General features: G+C 36.4%; 2 protein-coding genes across 4 annotated transcripts in view; one reads left to right on the top strand and one right to left on the bottom strand.

Moving 5' to 3' along the window:
- Positions 1-1,515: 1,515 nt before the first annotated feature.
- GOLT1B (golgi transport 1B) lies at positions 1,516-14,808 on the bottom strand. 2 transcript variants are annotated; one of them, XM_081821321.1, is made up of 6 exons: positions 14,640-14,808; positions 14,201-14,314; positions 9,101-9,192; positions 6,876-7,054; positions 5,857-5,938; positions 1,516-3,957 (listed from the first exon to the last, which is right to left on the bottom strand). In XM_081821321.1, exons 1-6 carry the CDS (start codon positions 14,662-14,664, stop codon positions 3,919-3,921), a joined length of 531 nt encoding a protein of 176 aa, XP_081677447.1. In that variant the 5' UTR covers positions 14,665-14,808; the 3' UTR covers positions 1,516-3,918. The 2 variants fall into 2 exon arrangements, with proteins under 2 accessions (XP_081677447.1, XP_006728880.1); XM_006728817.3 differs by lacking the exon at positions 14,201-14,314 and having other exon boundaries at positions 14,640-14,805.
- Positions 14,809-14,945: 137 nt separating this feature from the next.
- LOC102736419 (cationic amino acid transporter 3-like) overlaps positions 14,946-18,642 on the top strand; it is a 51,484-nt gene continuing 47,787 nt past the window's right edge. For both annotated transcript variants that reach the window (XM_081821320.1, XM_081821317.1), the window contains exon 1: positions 14,946-15,024. The gene's annotated coding sequence lies outside the window, so the exon portion shown is untranslated. The remainder of the gene's footprint in view (positions 15,025-18,642) is intronic.

The following is an 18,642-nucleotide window of genomic DNA, read 5'->3' as shown; positions in this document are numbered from 1 at the left end:
CCATTTTGCCCGTATCACTGACGTTACCTGAATTCTTCCAGTTGACTGGATCATGCCCAGGTCCATTTATACAATAATGGTCACTGTTTAAATTGTATTTTACAAGGTTAGTGATTATTGTGTTTACATAGAAACTTGGGTAGTTACCTGGATAATATGACTGTTATAATAAAAGATCCAAATTACTTCTTTGATGACAGAATAGAGGATCTTGGTATAATATGAATGAGGTCATTGGTTCATTCTCCTACTTTGGCTTTATTCAGTACCAGGGCCGGTCTACCCTATAGGCCGGCTGTCTCACAAACAGAAGTCATTTCCTCAAAGGGCTACCAGTCAGATTCAGCAGCACAGAGAAGGCCTGCTCTCCAAAATAAAACTCCCCATTCATTGGTCAGCATCTACTGTCTTCCTTTTACTTAAGGTGTTGAACCTCGAGAATCTCTTTTCTGTAATCAAATAATACAAACAAGTGGAAAGTGCTATGAGAGGACAAGGATGGACCAGCTGTTTTGCTATAGTGGGTCAAGAAAGATATGACAGACGTGGACTTTTGATTAGGTCTTGAGAGCTAGTAGAGGTAAGGTTGTGGAAAAGTGTGCCATTGGGGCATCCTACTTCTGTGTCCTACCTCCTACATGGGGTACAGGTAGCAGAAGGGTAGAGGTTGGAACCTTTCAGCACAGAGGACAAGGTTAGAAAGATACCCATTAAAAAAGACTTAAGACTTCTGGTTCACCAGACAATAGTCAAGACCTGCAGTTCAAGTATTGGATTCAACAAATACTTATGGGGTACTTTAAGTGGTAGACATGGCCAGTGATTTTTAGCCTTACCAAAATTTATAATCAAAACACTGAAGTGGTTTTGTCTGTCACAAATACTTATTGTATTATTCTTTTCATTACTATTATTAATTTTAATTTTTTTATGTTCAGTTAGCCAATTCTTTTCATTTTGAGAAAAAAAATTTAAATATTTCTCCACTATTTCTAAATTCACTGCCCACTTTTTTACCTGAAGTCCATTTCTATTTATGATTACATTTAAACAATTTGGAAATGGAAAATGTGATGACCATTTTATAAAAAAAGGAAAACTGCATATAAGGCTAATTTTAAAAAAAGAGGTGAGTTATTGTGCAATGCTAAATTAATTTTTAGAATTTCATTATATACATTTGACCATGGTTAAGGACTGAATATGTATCTTCCCCAAATTCATATGTTGAAACCCTAACCACCAATATGAGGGTATTTGGAGGTGGGGTTTTGGGGAAGCACGATGGGATTGGTGTCCTTATAAGATGAAGAGACTAAAACGCTCTCTGCCGTATGAAGATGCAGCAAGAAGGCAGTTCTGCAAGCCACAAAGAGGGTCCTCACCAATAACTGAATCTACCCTCACCTTCTTTTTGGACTTCTCCACATCCACAACTGTGGGAAATAAGTGTCTGTTTAAGCTGCCCAGTCCACAGAATTTTGTTATAGCAGCCCAAGCTAAGACAACCACCAATTAATAAAAAGTACCCTTTTATTGAGAGGTAAGACAAGTGTATTTACAATATTCAATTGTTAGATCATATAATCTGACTGTGAGACTTTTTAAAGCAGCAGTATTCCAGAAATTACAATTTATAAGGGGAAAAGAAAAACATTGCAAGTATGTTTCTGTTACAGAAAATACATTTGAACAATGCCAGGTACACTTAAGGCTAAGTAGTATTAGACCTTTTGCTCCATCTTTATAGCAATAATCAAAGTACATTTTTGTCACAAAGACAGAAGGCTAATTTTGGAAAGAAACAATATAATGTACAGTGCTTTCTGTCAGAAGACTAATATGTTTAAAAATAGAGCCTCATCAGTGGTTCTGAGAAGAAATATACAATGCTGCCAAGCAGTCCCAAACTCACATTTGAAATTAACTGTGGACTCTTTGAAAACTGAAAACTGCTCCAGCCTCTCAATCTTACTAAGGACTGGGAGATTATCAAATCCTTTACACAACTTCTAATAACGCTTCTGAAGTAAGATTTTGAAAAAGAGATCTGTTACAGTGCAAAGAACATTTTGATAGAAATTCATGTCTACAAAGGAGTTAAATAATACAGATGTTCCTTACATTAACAGATACAGTTCTTGTTCTAAAAAGATAGAATTATCTAGCCACTGAAAATAATATGGATCAGTCAAAAATATGTATAAGAGTCCTACAGGGCAACTTGTATAAGTCGATCCCCAAAATATGTATATATTTGACACTCTCCAAATGAGGATATTACTTTTTTGAAGAACATTAGACACAACACTAGGTCTCTTATTATTCCATGAACTATTGAGGTAGGAGTCTCAGTTTGTCAATATCATCTAGTTTCACAGATTATGTCATAAGTCAAATGCCAGTACCAAAAGACAATAATCCACAAGACTGAACCATTAAACTATATACCAAGTCTTTCCTTCTTTAGACAAGCAAGGATGGGAGTTCTCTGTGCATTGAGATTTAACTAAAAATAACATAAGCTGTGATATATTTTGTAGACATGTTTGTAAATAAAAATCACAAATTTCAGTTATGATTTTGTGCATTAAAAAGCTTTGCAACTGTTAAAAAAAAAGTAAATAGTGCAATCATCAGTGGTAAAACAAACAGTACTATGGCTGTTGACATATATTCTTACCTCTACCAAAAAAGCTGCCACCTTGGAAAACTACTAATGAAGAAACGATCCCTGTTTCTTCCTGTCAGTCAAGCATCAATGGTAGAAAAAAAACAACATATTTTTTTAGTGTCGTGTTTTTAAGAAACTATAGCCCATTTAATTACAGTAAACTACCTTTAGCATGTGAATTCAGATATTTTCTCCATGAACTCAAGATGAAGAGTGATCTTATGAAGCATTCATCATGCATTTTTACGTTAGGAAAAAAGCTAAAAATAAAGGAAAACTCAGCTTTCATGAAAAGCCCTTAACAAATATAAGTTTAACCTTTTAACATGTTACATTTCAAACATTATCAATAGTTATTTAATTTATGAAAAGCAAAATGATAAAATCACTACTAAAATTAAAAAAAAAGAAAAAAAAAAAAAGAAAAACTACACCATGATGGAAAAATCCATTTGGTTTGCATCGTTTGGTATCTTAAATAAAAGACTATTCAATGAAACAAGGCATGTAACAGACTACTTCATGGTTTTTGTTAGATGCTTACATATAACAAAGGATACAGATAATTAGGTCAGATTCTCAAGAAGTATGAGTAGTTCTGGAGTGTTTAGTTATAAAGAATGACCTTTGCATAACTGACAGTGAATATCTAGTTCAGATTTTCATCCAGCTTTAAAATATTAAGAATCAGAAGAACCACAAATGTTTTATTTTAACCATATGTTCACAAAAAAAAAGTGATTCATACATCAAAACTGGGTTTTCCTTGGTTTTAATACATTAAATGACATAATCCAATCTAACTCAGGCATCACTTTCAGACACACAGTGCAACTGGAAATACTTTTGCCATTCCAGTGGATATTTCTAAAAAGCAAAGACCTATGGGTGCTCCTGCGCCTTCAAAATAAGAAGAAAAGAAACAGGCCCCACAGTTCTCCAAGGATGGCTGTGTTTTGCACGTTGTGGATAAACAATAAAAATCGCCTTCAAGAGTTTCAGTAAGTATTGTAACATAGATTCATCTCCTTTAGTTTGCTTGCTGACTTCTTAGATCACTTGATTAGAAGCCTGTTCTCATTGCCTCTTTGTTAACTGCTATTGGTACTTTGTAGACTATACGTTTTAAACTTCTGTAAAGAACATTACAAGCTATTTCATGTAATTTAATTTTGTGCTGAATATTCTTCAAAGGATTTTATAAATAATACAATATTTTAAATGAGTCTTCAATTCACTTGTTGTTATACCATATTGTTGCTTTCTCCAACTTTATCTACAAACTGCAAGGAGAAGAAAAACAGGTAATTAGAAGAAAGCCCAGATCTTTATAAAAACATTGTATCAACATTTTAAGTGTTGATTAAAAACCCAGCTTTATAAGATTTGTGGAAATTTAAGGTGTGACTGACTGGTTAATCCAGTCCTACTCACCACAATCTCCTAACACATAAATGTGTATAAAAAAATTTTCTTTGCTAAGGTTTTTTTTGCATGACATGTTATGCATATGACTTTAAGGGTACAACACGAGAAATGCAACACGATGAATAAAACAATTGGACAAAATGAAGTTAACACTGCTAGCTTAACAAAAAAATAAATAAATAAATAAAAAACTGAAATGTCAGCCATTCATGCATCAATGAACCCAATAAGGTATTTCAACTGACCATTACTGAGGATCTCTTCTGGGCCTATGTAGTCTTTGAACAAACAGATTGAACTCCATTAAGTTCAGTAATTAACAGCTATTGACTAAAAATACTTTAAATGTGTATTCTGGACTTCAGACTGAAAGTGGCATGGGCATTAAAAATAGATGTAATGAGGCGAGCATAAATTTATAGGTACTGAATATAAATTTTCACACACATTAATGTAAGTTGTTATTCACTTTGGCTAGTCTACCCCAAACGTAAAGCAATTGGGCCTTCTTCAGCATTCCAGATGGTGATGCAAATATTGAAACAAAATCATTAGTGGAGATATATTAAAAGTTATATAACCCAAGTGGTCATAATACTATCAAAATCTAGCAATCATTTAACCCTTCCTTTCATTTCACTACTCACATTTTTACTGAACCATTTATTATAATGAAGTAATAATCATAGGAAACAATTTACAGCACTGGGTGTCCACTTATGCAAATACTGAAGAACCCTTAAATTAAGGACGTGAATAATGATTACACAACTGTATAACTAGAAGTTTCGATAAATTCAAAAGCCATTCTAAGTAAAAACAACATTGACTACAGTATGAGTTTGGAGATTAATGTAAATGAAATCTGAACATAACCCCCTATAAGCCCACATTCCAACATTTTATATTATTATAAATAGATGAATGGCATGCCAAAACTAAAAGCTGCTTTGAAAGTACCATAGGCTCATTAGGATTTTAAGGTAAATTTACGTGGAAGGAAAGCACAACATTCTCTCTCCAAAGGTAACTTCAAACATCTAGGTTGTCTAGGTGGTAAAATTCTGAGTGTAAAATTGACTTGAGGTTGGAAATGAGATTTTGTCTTACAGCAAAACCCATTCTTCAGTGGGTAAGCCATCCTTTAGCTCTCTGAGAAACCAGTAAATGCTATGGATTATCTCTCTATAAACATCTACAAATGTCTGTAAACAACTTTAGGAAGTTGATCGCCCATGTTGGAGGAACAGATTTGATGAGATCATTCAAATTGTGGAGAGAGCTGGGAACAGAATTTTATCATCTGACTTCCACTATAATCGTGCTTGATTTAACTGTCTTAATGCATGCTATTTGGTGATACAGTCTAAGAAAGAAAATATTATTAGATATAATGATGTCCTTTTTACATAATGGCTTCTAAAATTAGAAATCATATAAAAGTTAATTGAAAAGTGTCTTGAACTCTCAAAGAGAAAGGTAGCATAGCATATCAATCTGAGTTACATTTAAAAAAAATCGAGAATATTAAAAATGGATATAATGAAACAAAATTTCAGGTTTTTTACAGTTAGCAATGATTATTTTCTCTGGTATTCATGGTAACCATGATCTATGGTGATGTAATAATTTATATCATAATAAAAAACATCAATTAATCAGGTATCAATTACTTGTATTTCTAGAGGTAAAGAACATCAAAAAGTATTATTTTGATGGTTTAAAAATTTTATTTCTAATACATGATAACTTACTGATCTAATTCCAGGTAAATTCAAGAGGGATCCAAGGACTGGCACTCTTCTAATAAAGCCAATGACCACAGGAAAGAAGCCCCTAGGAAGAAGGAAAAAAGGTTCTCAGAACTTACAGATTCTTTATTACCAAAATCAACTGCTAACCAGGTAAAAAGAAAGGATCCACTTAAAATTTTGAATGTTTTAGAGACTTTAAATTTCAAATGTTACCTTTAGTGGTAATGTTTCTTACCTCTCCCCGGATATGATCTCTTTCTTAGTTATACTCCTATTGTATTGTGCTTATACATCTATAACACATTACTACTATATCCTGCTGGTATCGTTATAGTCTGTTTCCCATATCAGAAATGAGAGATTCTCTAAAGCAGATTTGACACTTAATTCAGTTTTATGTCTCCCGTGAATAACAACACAGTGTTTGGCAGACAGAAGATAAAGGATATACATTTTTTGAATAAATAATTAAACCAACCTTATTTAAAGGTATTTTCTCACATGGAATACTATTGTTTATTCACTTAGTAACTAGCATTTGTAAAATATTGACTGGTCAAAAACCACCCCTAGTGTGTTCGGTACAAAATTTTCTAATGACTGTACGTACTAAAAGAATTGTCATCAAGTGGCAGTAACTATGCAGTATCAGGTTCTATGAATTAAAATGCTATATGTATGTATATATCACTGTTTAGTTGCTAAAAATAACAGACAAAGTGCCTTAAATGCAAAGTGCCTTAAAGAGAAAGACAGTGCCTTAAAATCCCAATAAAACCTACTGCATTGAAAATACAAGATAATGACCTTATTGGCAATCATCTATATTTAATAAACATTTTTATAGTTGACTGAATTAAAGAGATTCAATAAAAGATTCAATGCAAACAAAAATCCGCTTGAGAAAATTATGGTGTTTGTACTCATGCTGATGCAAATATCTGGGTTTTTATAATAGTTAATTATTTGACATACTGGTTTATTGAAAGAGAAAAAGTACAATAAAATAACTGCCTTACCTGAACAAGAGAAAGAATCCATAAATTTCAAAGATCATGCCTATCAAAGGCCAACCAATAAGGACTACAAATACTCCACCCAGGAAAAATCCTGTAGCTTTCATTTTATGTTTTTGGAAGAAGAATCTGAATGTTCTTTCTAAACCAATGACAAAAGCCAAGCCAGCCACAAATAAAACCTAGAAGAGAAAGAAAATGCGAGATAGAAAAAGTAGTTAAACATACTGCATAGATTTGAAAAGCAAGGTCAAAGCTAAATATAATAAAAAGCAGTACATCTGTCTTAGTGGGGGCAACTGGCTGAAGGAAACTATGATGCACGCCAAGAGGCAGAACCAAGGAGTGGGCTAAGCATGCAAAAGTTGGAGCTGGATTCCACTCTTCTCAGTCCTCTTCTATCTTGATTAAATGGAGAAAAAGAGAACCAAAGAAAGATCAGATGTTACCAATGGGCATGCACATATGCAGTGGTTCTCCCAGGTAAGCAAGATGGAGAGAGCTTTAGTTAAACAGAGGAGGGGCCAGGCAAAAGAAGAAGGCTGCCCATAAACACGCCACCCGAAAGTACTCCTGGTTCTGCACACTTCACCACAGGCTATAGGAGTGCCTACGGGTGGGAGAAATACTGACATGGCCAAGCTGATAGAAGAAACCATGCAAAGCCAGGAAGAGGATTCTAGTCTTACTAATCCCAGAATCTCTGGTGGCAGCAGAAATAAAAATAAAGCCATATGTTCTCAAATATACATATATTTTGTATGTTTCCAGATAGTGAGCCAGAAATGGTCATTGATTAAAAGCTTGCTTTCCCCCCAGGTTTTATTCCCAATATCTTGCCTTTCTTTGTAACTATCTTTAATGAAAAATTTTTCACAAAAGTATTGATTGAGCCTAATGGTTAAGCTTCATATTCTCAGGTAGCAATGCTACTTATTTATTAATTAAAATACCAATTTTGAGGGCGCCTGGGTGGCTTGGTGGGTTGGGCATCTGCCTTTGGCTCAGGTCATGATCCCAGAGTCTTGGGATCAAGCCCTGTGTCAGGCTCCCTGCTCAGCCGGGAGTCTGCTTGGCCCCTCTCCCTCTGCCCTGCTCGTACGTGCTCTCTCTCTCTCAAGTAAATAAATAAATAAATAAATAAAATCTTTAAAAAAAAATACCAATTCTGAATAGTTTTGTTAACCTTTATATTTTCTAATTTCCAATTAAAAGCTCTATGGTAATATACATTTCAGGGGCGCCTGGGTGGCTCAGTCGTTAAGCGCCTGCCTTCGGCTCAGGTCATGATCCCAGGGTCCTGGGATCGAGCCCCTCATCGGACTCCCAGCTCCGCGGGAAGCCTGCTTCTCCCTCTCCCACTCCCCCTGCTTGTGTTCCCTCTCTCGCTGTGTCTCTCTCTGTCAAATAAATAAAATCTTTAAAAAAAAAAAAAAAAAGCTCTATGGTAATATACATTTCAAATATATTTAATATTATTCAGTAACTTTGTTGTCTTCTTAAAAGGGTTATGATTTATTTCTAGAACTCTTGCACAACCTTCACACATGGACAACAAAGTACACATTCCAAATAAACAACACATATACCTTTCTCAGCAAGCTGACTGTTAATATACAGGCATATTAAGAGGTTTAAATGGTTTTTAAAAATCTGTTTATTTTATGCTATTGAACCAAATGTTTCAAGTCATATGTTTTAAGTCAAACATATTAATAAATTTACCAAGACATGGGGACTACCAAGTCATCTATTTTGAACTCCTATCTAAAGGCAGCCTTGATTTAATCTATTGTGTATTACATATCAAACACTCAACAGAGTAGTCACTCAAAAACCTCTTTAAGTGTTTACCTTTTACTTAAACAGGTTTTTTTTTAAAATTTTTTTAAAAGATTTTATTTCTATGACAGAAAGAGAGCGAGCACAAGCAGGAGGAGAAGCAGAGGGAGAGGGAGAAGCAGGCTTCTCACTGAGCAGGGAGCCCCCGATGATGCGGGCTCGATCCCAGGAACCTGATATCGTGACCTGAGTGGAAGGCAGGTGCTTGATCAACTGAGCCACCCAGGCCTGAACAGGTTTTATTTCTGATGTAAACAGAGAAGATAATAGGAATCTTTACATGAGTAACAGTGAATTATTTCCCCCCGATTTAATAGCAGGCAATAATTCATTTGTAATTAAAGTTTCCTTATGAATTTAGTTAAAATATATGTTGAAAAACTTACATTTCCAATAGCCAGTAGTGCTTTGTCAAAAAAGAGAATCATTCCAAAGAACAGGAAAAACACTCCAAATCCTGTTAATCCCATTCCAATTTCTGCAATATAAGTTATATAGTTAAGGGTAGAGAAAAATAAAAGTTACATTAAGATCCCGGTAAACTAAGTAAGAAAATTTTTCAGTTTTTCTTTTGGCTGATATAAGAAAATAGGTCCCCACCATTGCAGATTAATTTTATGACATTTATTAACATCTATAATAAATTAAACTAACATCAGCAAATAACTTCAAAATTTAAAATATAAATGGAAATCTCTAATCCTTATATGAGAGATAGCACTTCTCATAAACATATGCATGATAGAGGAAGATAATCAGGATTTTAAACCTTTGATTATATATTTTTTCCCTCCCAAGAACGCCTCTGGCATCAGACATAAATATATGGGTTTTCTTTTACTATTTATCTCCTTTCATATCCTAGGACTATTATTTATATGCACAACATCTAGAGTTACTTCTTTCTCCTCTTAAATTAATTCCTTCTTTAACCCAGTGGAAATGCTACCATAGGTCAGCACAATATACTTCACTCGATGATACACTGCTTCTCACAAGGGCAATATTTTGAGAATCATGTTGTCTCCTCAAAAGTTAATTTTCAAGAGGTTAGTCATCACTTTTAACTTCTTGATTATATGAATTTATCTTCTATAAATTATCTAAACCATGAATCCATTCACACACTTAGTGTCTAAGTCCTAATATCAGCTCTCCAAAAGTTTCAAAGAACAGTTTTACTTAATATTTTAATATGCTGGGGTTTTACTCTTTTCATTCAAAAACAAAGAACAGTTGATCAACTCCTAGATGCCAGCATCTCTTCTAGGTACCGAGTATACGGTGGTGAATGAAGTGTAAGCATTGAAGTTTATGTTCATCCTTATATAAAACTCATAATTTTATTACCTTTACATTCTCTTGGTCTTATCTTTTTAGTCTGAGGATTCTTAACTTCTGTTAGTGCTAAAAGCATAAGCCACTAAGTCACCTCTTTGATTATTTTAGTTTTGCTTTCAGGAAATACTTACCAATCCTTATTTTACCCAGATACATACTATCTGCATGAAATAATGAAACAAGAGCAGAAACCACCATATTTTTGGAAACCCAATTCTAAATACACTATTAATGATTTCTGATCTGTTACTTAACTTTTTGGCCTCGGCTCCAGAAAGCCAAAACCTAGGTCACAGCTACTTAAAAAAAAATTTAAGCCTTGTAAAATGTTCTGATGAGTTGAAAACTTCTATCATATATTTTTCTACATTTCCCACCTCCTCAATTTACAGTTAACTATTGCCTTCCATTCCAACTACCTTTTTCCCCAAAGTTAGTCTAAAAGAATTCAGGTCCTGGCATATAAATATACATTAGTGTATTCCACAGACACAAAATCCTATGAAAATGTGAGGCTAATACTTTCATCCCTTAAGAGACTTGACCAAAATAACTGTTTAGCTGTCAGACATAATTTCCTAGAGGAAAGTATGGACAAAAGAACAAGCAAAATTCCATTGTATAACTACTTAGTAGTTAGGATTTAGTCACTGGCAGTTGAGTGATTTGTATATGACTAATTTCTACCTTTTCATAAATTATCCTAATGATTACATAAAAATTTTGAGTTTTTTTTCAAGATTTTATTTATTCAAGAGAGAGAGAGAGCGCGGGTGGGTGGAGAGGCTGAGGGAGAGGGAGAGCAAAGAATCTCAAGCAGGCTCCGTGCTGACTGGGGAGCCGGAAGAAGGGCTCAATCTTATGACCCTGAGATCATGACCTGAGCTGAAATCAAGAGTTGGACTGGCCACCCAGGCGCCCCCAAAATTTTGAGATGTTTGTTCATCAGAAGGAAATTATATGGAAGTACACCTACTATGTACTGATAATTTGCCATGAATTATCCATTATGGGGTGCTTTACATACCTTATATAACTTAATCCTTCCCATACTACTGCAAGCTAGGTGTGATTACATCCTTTTAGAGATGGAGGAAATTGAGGTTTAGAGAAACGACTTTGCTTAGAGTCACACTTCTGGTTAAGCATTTGAACTCAGTCCCTGTGCTTAACTATTACATCATATTGCTTTCTACAGGATTTTTTTTTTTTTTCAGGTTAAATATGTTTGATTAAATGAAACTCAAGGACACTGGAGCATACTGAACTTCTGGGGGAAGTATCTTTAGGATCAAGTTTAATGGGTTAGCATCAAGTTTAATGGGTTAGTTTCTCATCTAACAACTAAGTAGGTGTTAGTAGAAGTATTAAAAATTGACTGCAGTGAAAAAAGACAGTATCTGGATATGGTTTCACATTCACTGAAATGTTTAACCGAACTGTGAGGTGAAAAGTAGCACCAGCCCAATATTTCACAGACTCAAGAGATTTGTAACTTACCCTTGCTCACAGAATCAGCAAATGTATGTATGTATGTGCGGTGGAGGGGGGGCCCACAGGCGGTTGGGCAAGAAGAGTGGTGGTTGTGGGGAGTCAGGCTAGAATTCAAACTCAGTTTTTGGACTCCGCAACTTACAACTGTAACATGGGCACCAAAACATTTGGACTATTTCATCCAGTGTAAACCTAGGAGGAGACAGTTGCCTGTAACATATTTGCCAGAACTGGTACTGGCATGATGTTGCCAACTATTTCCCGGCCTAAGTGGGCCAAAAGTCTCTCACTGGCCTCACTGTGTCCTTTCTCATCTCCCGAATTCCCATCTTCCCTGTGCCTAAGCATTCATAAGCCCTCTGGTTAATAAAGCCCTACACAGAGCTGCCCGCTCACCACCGGAATCATACCCAGTAAAATAAATTTATCTTTCTCTGGTGCAACTATCCAATCTGCATTCCTCTTGCCTACGTATGTGGGTTTTTTTTTTTTTTCAAAGAACAATCTGATAAAAGCAGTTCAATAAAATTTGTCTAAAATAAGAAAAAAACTTTTTGTGGAAATTTTACAAGGAAAGATGCTTAATCCAATAGCAATCACTATTAGCATTTTGATATCTTAGTTGAAAATTTTAATATTAGTTTTCTCTCTCCTACTGTACCTTTTAAAAAACAGAAAATTTCATAATAAAGAACTCAACGGAACATCAACCAAGTTGAACAACTCAACTGAACATCATGGTCGGATTTCAGGCAATGTGACATAATGAAGTAAAGATCTAGAGGCAGCATGGGAACTACCCTACTCTGTTCCCCTCAATAAATCTTGTGTTTTTATGGAGGGGGGTGGGGAGAGTGCTATTATAGAACCCCTTAAAACAATTATGAATTGCTTTTTTATTCTGTTCAGTGCTTGGTCACCCTCTCCCAGAATCAGAATCCCAGAATAATCTTGGCAAATCACTTGAATGATGGCCAATTTCTGTAGTTAAACACACACACAAACACCATTTGAAATCCAAAGAGCTTTTGTTTCACTAACCATTTTGTGTTCCAATCCACTGTCCTACCTAAAACATTTGGCAAATGAGCAACGAAGAATATAATTTCATCTTCTTCATCAATTTAATGAAGGAGAATGATCCCTATTCTGCCCATATTCCAACTCAATCCCCTTGTTCTGCATTTTGGAAGAATGTAAATCAGGCACTTGTCCCTGTAAGAAGTCTTCAATAGAAGAAAATCTCTATGCAAAGGATAAATAGTTCAGATTTTTAATCTATGTAATAATTAGACTTAGATAGAAAGGAGAAGTAATAATCCTTCACAGTTAGAAAAGCTGTGTAGAGATTAAGTACTTTCTCTAATTAGTAGAATTAGAAACAAATTCTAGCAATTTAGGTATACAATTCTAATTTTCTTGGACAACCTAATTTTAAGTTTGGGATTCAATCAAGAGGAACAGAACACTATCACAAAGACAAGAGACTCTGAATATCCTACACAATCTCTCAAAAAAAAATGCATAATTCTGTAGGATAAATTATCTACTGTTGTATCTATTCTTGCTATGAAAGAACTACATCATTCTAAGACAGATCTCAAATAAAATTTATATCCAGTTTTCTTAGTAGGGTACAGTGAACACAAAAGTTTCTGAGCCAGCAGACCTGGGATCAAGCCTTCTTTCTGTCACTTTCTTTATAACCACACACTGAGTTTCTTTTGAGCCTCTTTTAATTTATAAAAGAGATATACTTTTCCCTGCCTTATAGGGCTCTTATAAAAATTCAGTGTAATTATTTATATGAAGGTACTTGGTAAAATGAAAGAAGATGCCTTTGCTAGTTTCTATTATAACAGTTAAAAAAAAAAGGACTTTATGTGTCTTCTGATCAGAACAGGCCAATAGACCAAATTGGGTACCCTTCCTGGGCCAGTGCAGGTGGCTCCAAGGTGCAGACCCATCCAACCACAGGAAGAAGAGCCTGATTGGGGTGGTAGTGTATACAGAAGACCTTAGAAGTTCTGTCAAGTTCAAGTCAGCCATGACTTCAAACCTTAAGACTCCACTTTAAAATAGGGCACTTAAAATGAAATTCTATTTTTAATAGACTGTTTAGTTCTTAAAATCTTGAAAATCAAAGTAAGTGAAGCAGAATAAGAAACGAAGATCATAGCGGATAAAGCAAAGTGAGACAAAAAGACTATCATGACCATTAAAAGATAGGACCCACAGGGTTGGGCAGATATGTAAATACTAAGATTAAGGTTGACAAAGGGTAAAAAAAGTAGGAGTGTTATAATGAAAGAGAAAAGGAAACAGATAGCAATGCTAACCTTAGACATAAGCTAGGCCTGGAGAACTCTGTGGTAGGCAGAAAGAGATGCTAAAATAATAAAACAGGCCACAAAGCACATTATACAATATTAAGGAAAGAAATCGTTTAACTGAACACAAGGTGGCTTTTTACTCCTGCGGAAACATTAGGTGGTAGAAAAGTGAATTCAAAGAATCTTTGGAAGGTCATTTCCAGAGGTGGCAAAAAGGCGAAATATTCAAAATATTTAAGTGTAAGCATATTTAAAAAACCCAAAAAACAAAAAAACAAAAAAACCCCCAAAACCTGTAATAGATGACACTTAAAATACCGCTTCCCAAACAACCGGCCAGTAACTTGTAGAGGACCCCAAGTTTGTCATGTGCACAAACATCCCCAAGGGTGAACCACGGGCACCGCGCATCAAACTTTCTCTTGTGGCCACCTGCAGGAACAAAGCGCCCTTCTTACTGTGAGTGGGAGCGGCGAGACCCTGGCGCAAGACAGACACTCAGCAAAGACTTCCCCCTCCCCAGATCGGGCGTCTCCCCAGATCCCACTGACCCTCTTCCCAATCCAGGTCTGCCACTGCAAATCCAGCTCCCGCCCCCTCAAGGCAGCCCTCCGCGCCCCGCATCCCTAGCTCAGTCCCGCAGGCCGCCGCCCCCAACGCGGAGCTTCATTCATTGACCCGGACAGAGGGGCGGGCGAGATGAGCTCGAGCAACAGTGTGCGAGGATCCAGGTGGGGATCCCGGGGCGAGTGCTTACTCTGGGTGTCTGTTAAGGAGATCATGGCTGCAGTAGTGAGGGCAGCGGCGACAGCACCTCGGGGCGCCCAGGGCGTGAAGCAAAGTCGGGAGAAAAGAAGCCGGGAAACAGCCCAGGGGAGAGCCGCCACGTCTTCCGGAAACACGCAGCGGCCCCTACCCCAGCTTCAAGACCGCTTCCCATTGGCTAATCCAGCCCCCAATATCAACCAGTCACCCGTAGTCTTGTTCGGTGACGCACATCGTGGCCACACCCCTTCACCAATTAGAGAAGGGTGTTACTTGCAATTGGTTGAGGAGACTTAACCGGAAGGGCGGATGCTCGCGGCTGGAGAAAAAGGAAAGACTGGTGGCGGGAAGTTTTCATTGGAGAGCGGCTGAAAAGTGTAAGTAGTTGTCTCGATGGCCGGCGCTTTGAGGTCAGAGAATGAGGCGGCTGGGCTGGAGTGGGGTGAAGGGGTTCTTTAACCCCTTGGGGAGAGGTTCTGGGGTAAATCTGCTTTGAAAGGGCTAATTTTTTCTTTTCCTTCCTGAGGGTGAGGCCGGTCTATCGCGGATCACTTCCGTTCACCAGTATATTGGCAGGAGAGAAACGGGCGTTAATCCTCGCCCATCTCTGATGGAACTTGGTCCTTTAGGGGCACGTCGGACTGCCTACCCCTCTCTTTTTATCTCCAGCCTTTTTCTATGCAGGAAGCTTGGTTACCAGAGTCTGTATATAGGCAGTCACCATCGGGGGACGCATAAGCATAGTGGAGGGTATTATTACATTGCTATTGTTTTCTAAACGCAGGTGGTGGGGAGAGGGGGACGTGTGTCTGATTTAGCCTGTGGTACCTCAGTGGTATTTACTCCAGTATCAATGACTGACTGTGACTTCGTGAAATATTTACTGTGGGTGCTGTCAAAAGTTCAGAAATAGCAGAGGTAAAACCAATGAATCACTGAAGTAGTAGTTTAAAAGTAAAAGTTTATTGTGCACACACCAAAGAGACAACTGTGGCACCAGGAGCATTCAAGCCAAAACGGGAATGAGGCTTTTGGTATTTTTACAAAGCGACTTAGGTAGTAAGAAGTCTGTGATTATTTTTTCTTCACAGTGATTAGAATATTAATATTTTCTTAAGTGACAGGTAATTGGTTAGTGGTTACTTCATATCAACCTTGGGAAACAGTTTAAGTTTTGCTTATGATTTCTGGAGGCATAAAAAGGAAATTATCTGAGTCAAGTTAGTCTCACAAAATAAACTCATTTGAGCTTTGTTTGACTAAACTGATTTTGTCTGCTCAGGGAATTTTCAAGACTGGTTTGCTTTTTATTTTAACAATTACCCCCTTTTGGTTATTCTGATCAACCAGTGTAGTAGTATTTTCAGTTTCCTTTGTTGAGGTACTCAGGCTGAAGAATCACATTTTTGCTGTTGCCATTAATTGAGTCATCAGGCTCAGGCCCTGTAGTCACCTTCTTCATCATTTATGTTGTCGATTTCATCCAGTTGTCTGATCCTGATGGGTACCATTTGGCCTGAGAGGCTGCTGACAGGTCTTTAAAACCCTTGAGAGTGTGCAGCGCATTAGAGAGGTAAATATGATTTAAGGAGAACAATAGCCAAGGACTGAAAAATTCCCAGAGGAAATTCCCAGATGCCAACATTTAACCAACTAAATAAATCAACTGGGTTTCAATTTTTTAAAAGGTATTTACATAGGCATAACATGATGTATTAACAATCACATCTTCATGATGACTTAGGCCTGGATGAAGGCAAGGATGTTTTATTTTAGGAGGCAGGTAGCAGGTGAATTTCTACCTAAATTCGGCCTCTGTATGGTGTGAGAGGTATAGACAGTCAGATAATTTAATGAGAAATATTTCTGTGGAAACAAAAGAAAAACAAAGATTAATATTCAAGAAAATTATAAACTCAGTGTCTTGAGTTTAGCGAGAAGCCATTTGAGAAAATTTCTAGATGTGTTCAAATTATCTTCAGAAGGAGTGAGGGCAAGAGTGACAATCTGACAGATTCTCCTGGTTTGCAGTTTGAATATCTCTGGTGATCTCTCTGAGCATAGGCACATTGTCCTCCTCACATGAGCTCTTTTGGTGGTTTCTCTGAAGCTTATATCCAGTTGTCCAGCTTTAGCTTGCATGGCTTTGAGAAAAGGGCCATTTTATTTTGATATTGATTCCAAGTCAGAAGAGTGGAAGGAAATTGGAAATGTTTGGAGAGTTCTGGAGAGTTTGGAGAGTTCTAGCCAAATGTTGGAGGAAACTAGAAGAATTCAGGATCTGGTCCAGTTTATAAGTAGAAAATAAAACCTTAAGGACAGTTAACAGCAGTAGAATCTGATATCCAGAAAGGTGTATTACTGAAACATAGTTTTTCTCTATAAACATCCCATTTCTATCAAGATAACTACTGTTAGACTAATTTGTTTGCAAATTGAATCTAGTTTCAATAAATTTGGCCTGATTATTTACATAAGTGCAGCAAAAATAGTGATCATATAAACCTTCGTGGAACTTTTCATAAAGAATCTTGAAAAGATTCATTCTTCTGCATGTGGCTGTCCAGTTTTTCCAATACCATTTGTTGAAGAGACTGTCTTTTTTCCATTGGACATACTTTCCTGCTTTGTTGAAGATTAGTTGACCATAGAGTTGAGGGTCCATTTCTGGGCTCTCTATTCTGTTCCATCGATCTATGTGTTTGTTTTTGTGCCAGTACCATGAGAGACCAAGAGAGACTGTGGACTCTGAGAAACAAACTGATATTTATTTATTTATTTATTTATTTATTTATTTTAAACTGAGGGTTTTAGAGGGGAAGGGGGTGGGAGGATGGGTTAGTCTGGTGATGGTATTAAGGAGGGCACATATTGAATGGAGCACTGGGTGTTATACACAAACAAGGAATCATGGAATGCTACATCAAAAACTAATGATGTAATGTATGGTGATTAACATAACATAATAAAATTAAATTAAAAAAGAATCTTAAAAAGAGGAAGAAAAAGAATCTTAGATTGACCTTTTCAAGGCTCTTTGGGCTAAGCAGCCAAGCTAAGAATTGTCTAATTGTGTCCTATTACAAGGAGATCAGATCGAGGTTATATAAATACATATATTGTCATAAAAAATAAGAATAATAAGAGTTTCTAAATTCTGGCGGGATCAAGTAGAGAAAAAAAGATAAATGTTTCACCTGTTGATTACAAAAGTAGGTTTTACTGAATTGTAAGCTATAGATAGCTTAAAAGAGAGGAGAAATGGAGCCTTTTAAATCTGGAAAACAAAACATTGAAGAACCATCAATGTTTTAAGTGAAGTCATAAAAAATTATAATCATCTTCATTAGTTCATTGAGTCTCCTGTAATTCTTGTTCTGCTTCATCTTGGATTAATAACTTTATGAATCAGTTTTCCACTAGACTTTTAAACATTCTTACCCAGTTCAGTGTTAGGATTTTAAAATTAACAGAAACCTGTACTTGTCAGAGTCTTTTTCCATGAATCTCTTTGGAGATGAAGCACTTTTGTAGGAATAGTTTTACAAAACTTAACTTAAATCCATTTGAGTCTTAGCTAGACCACACATAAAATTCCTTTCTCGATTCCTTTTCCATAAGCCTTCTACAACTTTTTTTTTTTTTTTTTTTACAGATTTTATTTATTTATTTATTTGAGAGGGAGAGCACGGGAGAGCATGAACAGGAGGGAGTGGTAGAGGGAGGAGAAGCAGACTGCCCAATGAGCAGGGAGCCCGATGTGGGACTGGATCCCAGGACCCTGGGATCACGACCTGAGCTGAAGGCAGATGCTTAACCGACTGAGGCACCCAGGCGTCCTCTACAATTTTTTATATCCATCCAGTTTTTATTTCATCTTTTTCCTCTCTCATTCTGGAATTATCATTTTACTTACAGACAAAATTACTTTCCTTTTTCCTTTACCAAAACAACAACAAAACCCATATTCTTCATATCTTTCCTTGTCCAAAAAA

Source organism: Leptonychotes weddellii, chromosome 5 (genome assembly GCF_054177405.1).
Source record: "Leptonychotes weddellii isolate Sample4059 chromosome 5, ASM5417740v2, whole genome shotgun sequence".
Taxonomy (NCBI): domain Eukaryota; kingdom Metazoa; phylum Chordata; class Mammalia; order Carnivora; family Phocidae; genus Leptonychotes; species Leptonychotes weddellii.
The sequence above is the reverse complement of the archived record's forward strand: the minus strand, read 5'-3'. Positions and strand labels throughout refer to the sequence as shown.

What these genes read in the sequence shown, in the direction of transcription:
- GOLT1B (XM_081821321.1), bottom strand. Translation starts at nt 14,664, where the DNA reads ATGATCTCCTTAACAGACACCCAGA. An exon ending in CTCCTTAACAGACACCCAGA is followed by an intron (nt 14,315 to 14,639) that starts GTAAGCACTCGC and finishes TTGTTCCTGCAG; the next exon opens with GTGGCCACAAGAGAAAGTTT. An exon ending in GGATTCTTTCTCTTGTTCAG is followed by an intron (nt 5,939 to 6,875) that starts GTAAGGCAGTTA and finishes CCTTCTTCCTAG; the next exon opens with GGGCTTCTTTCCTGTGGTCA.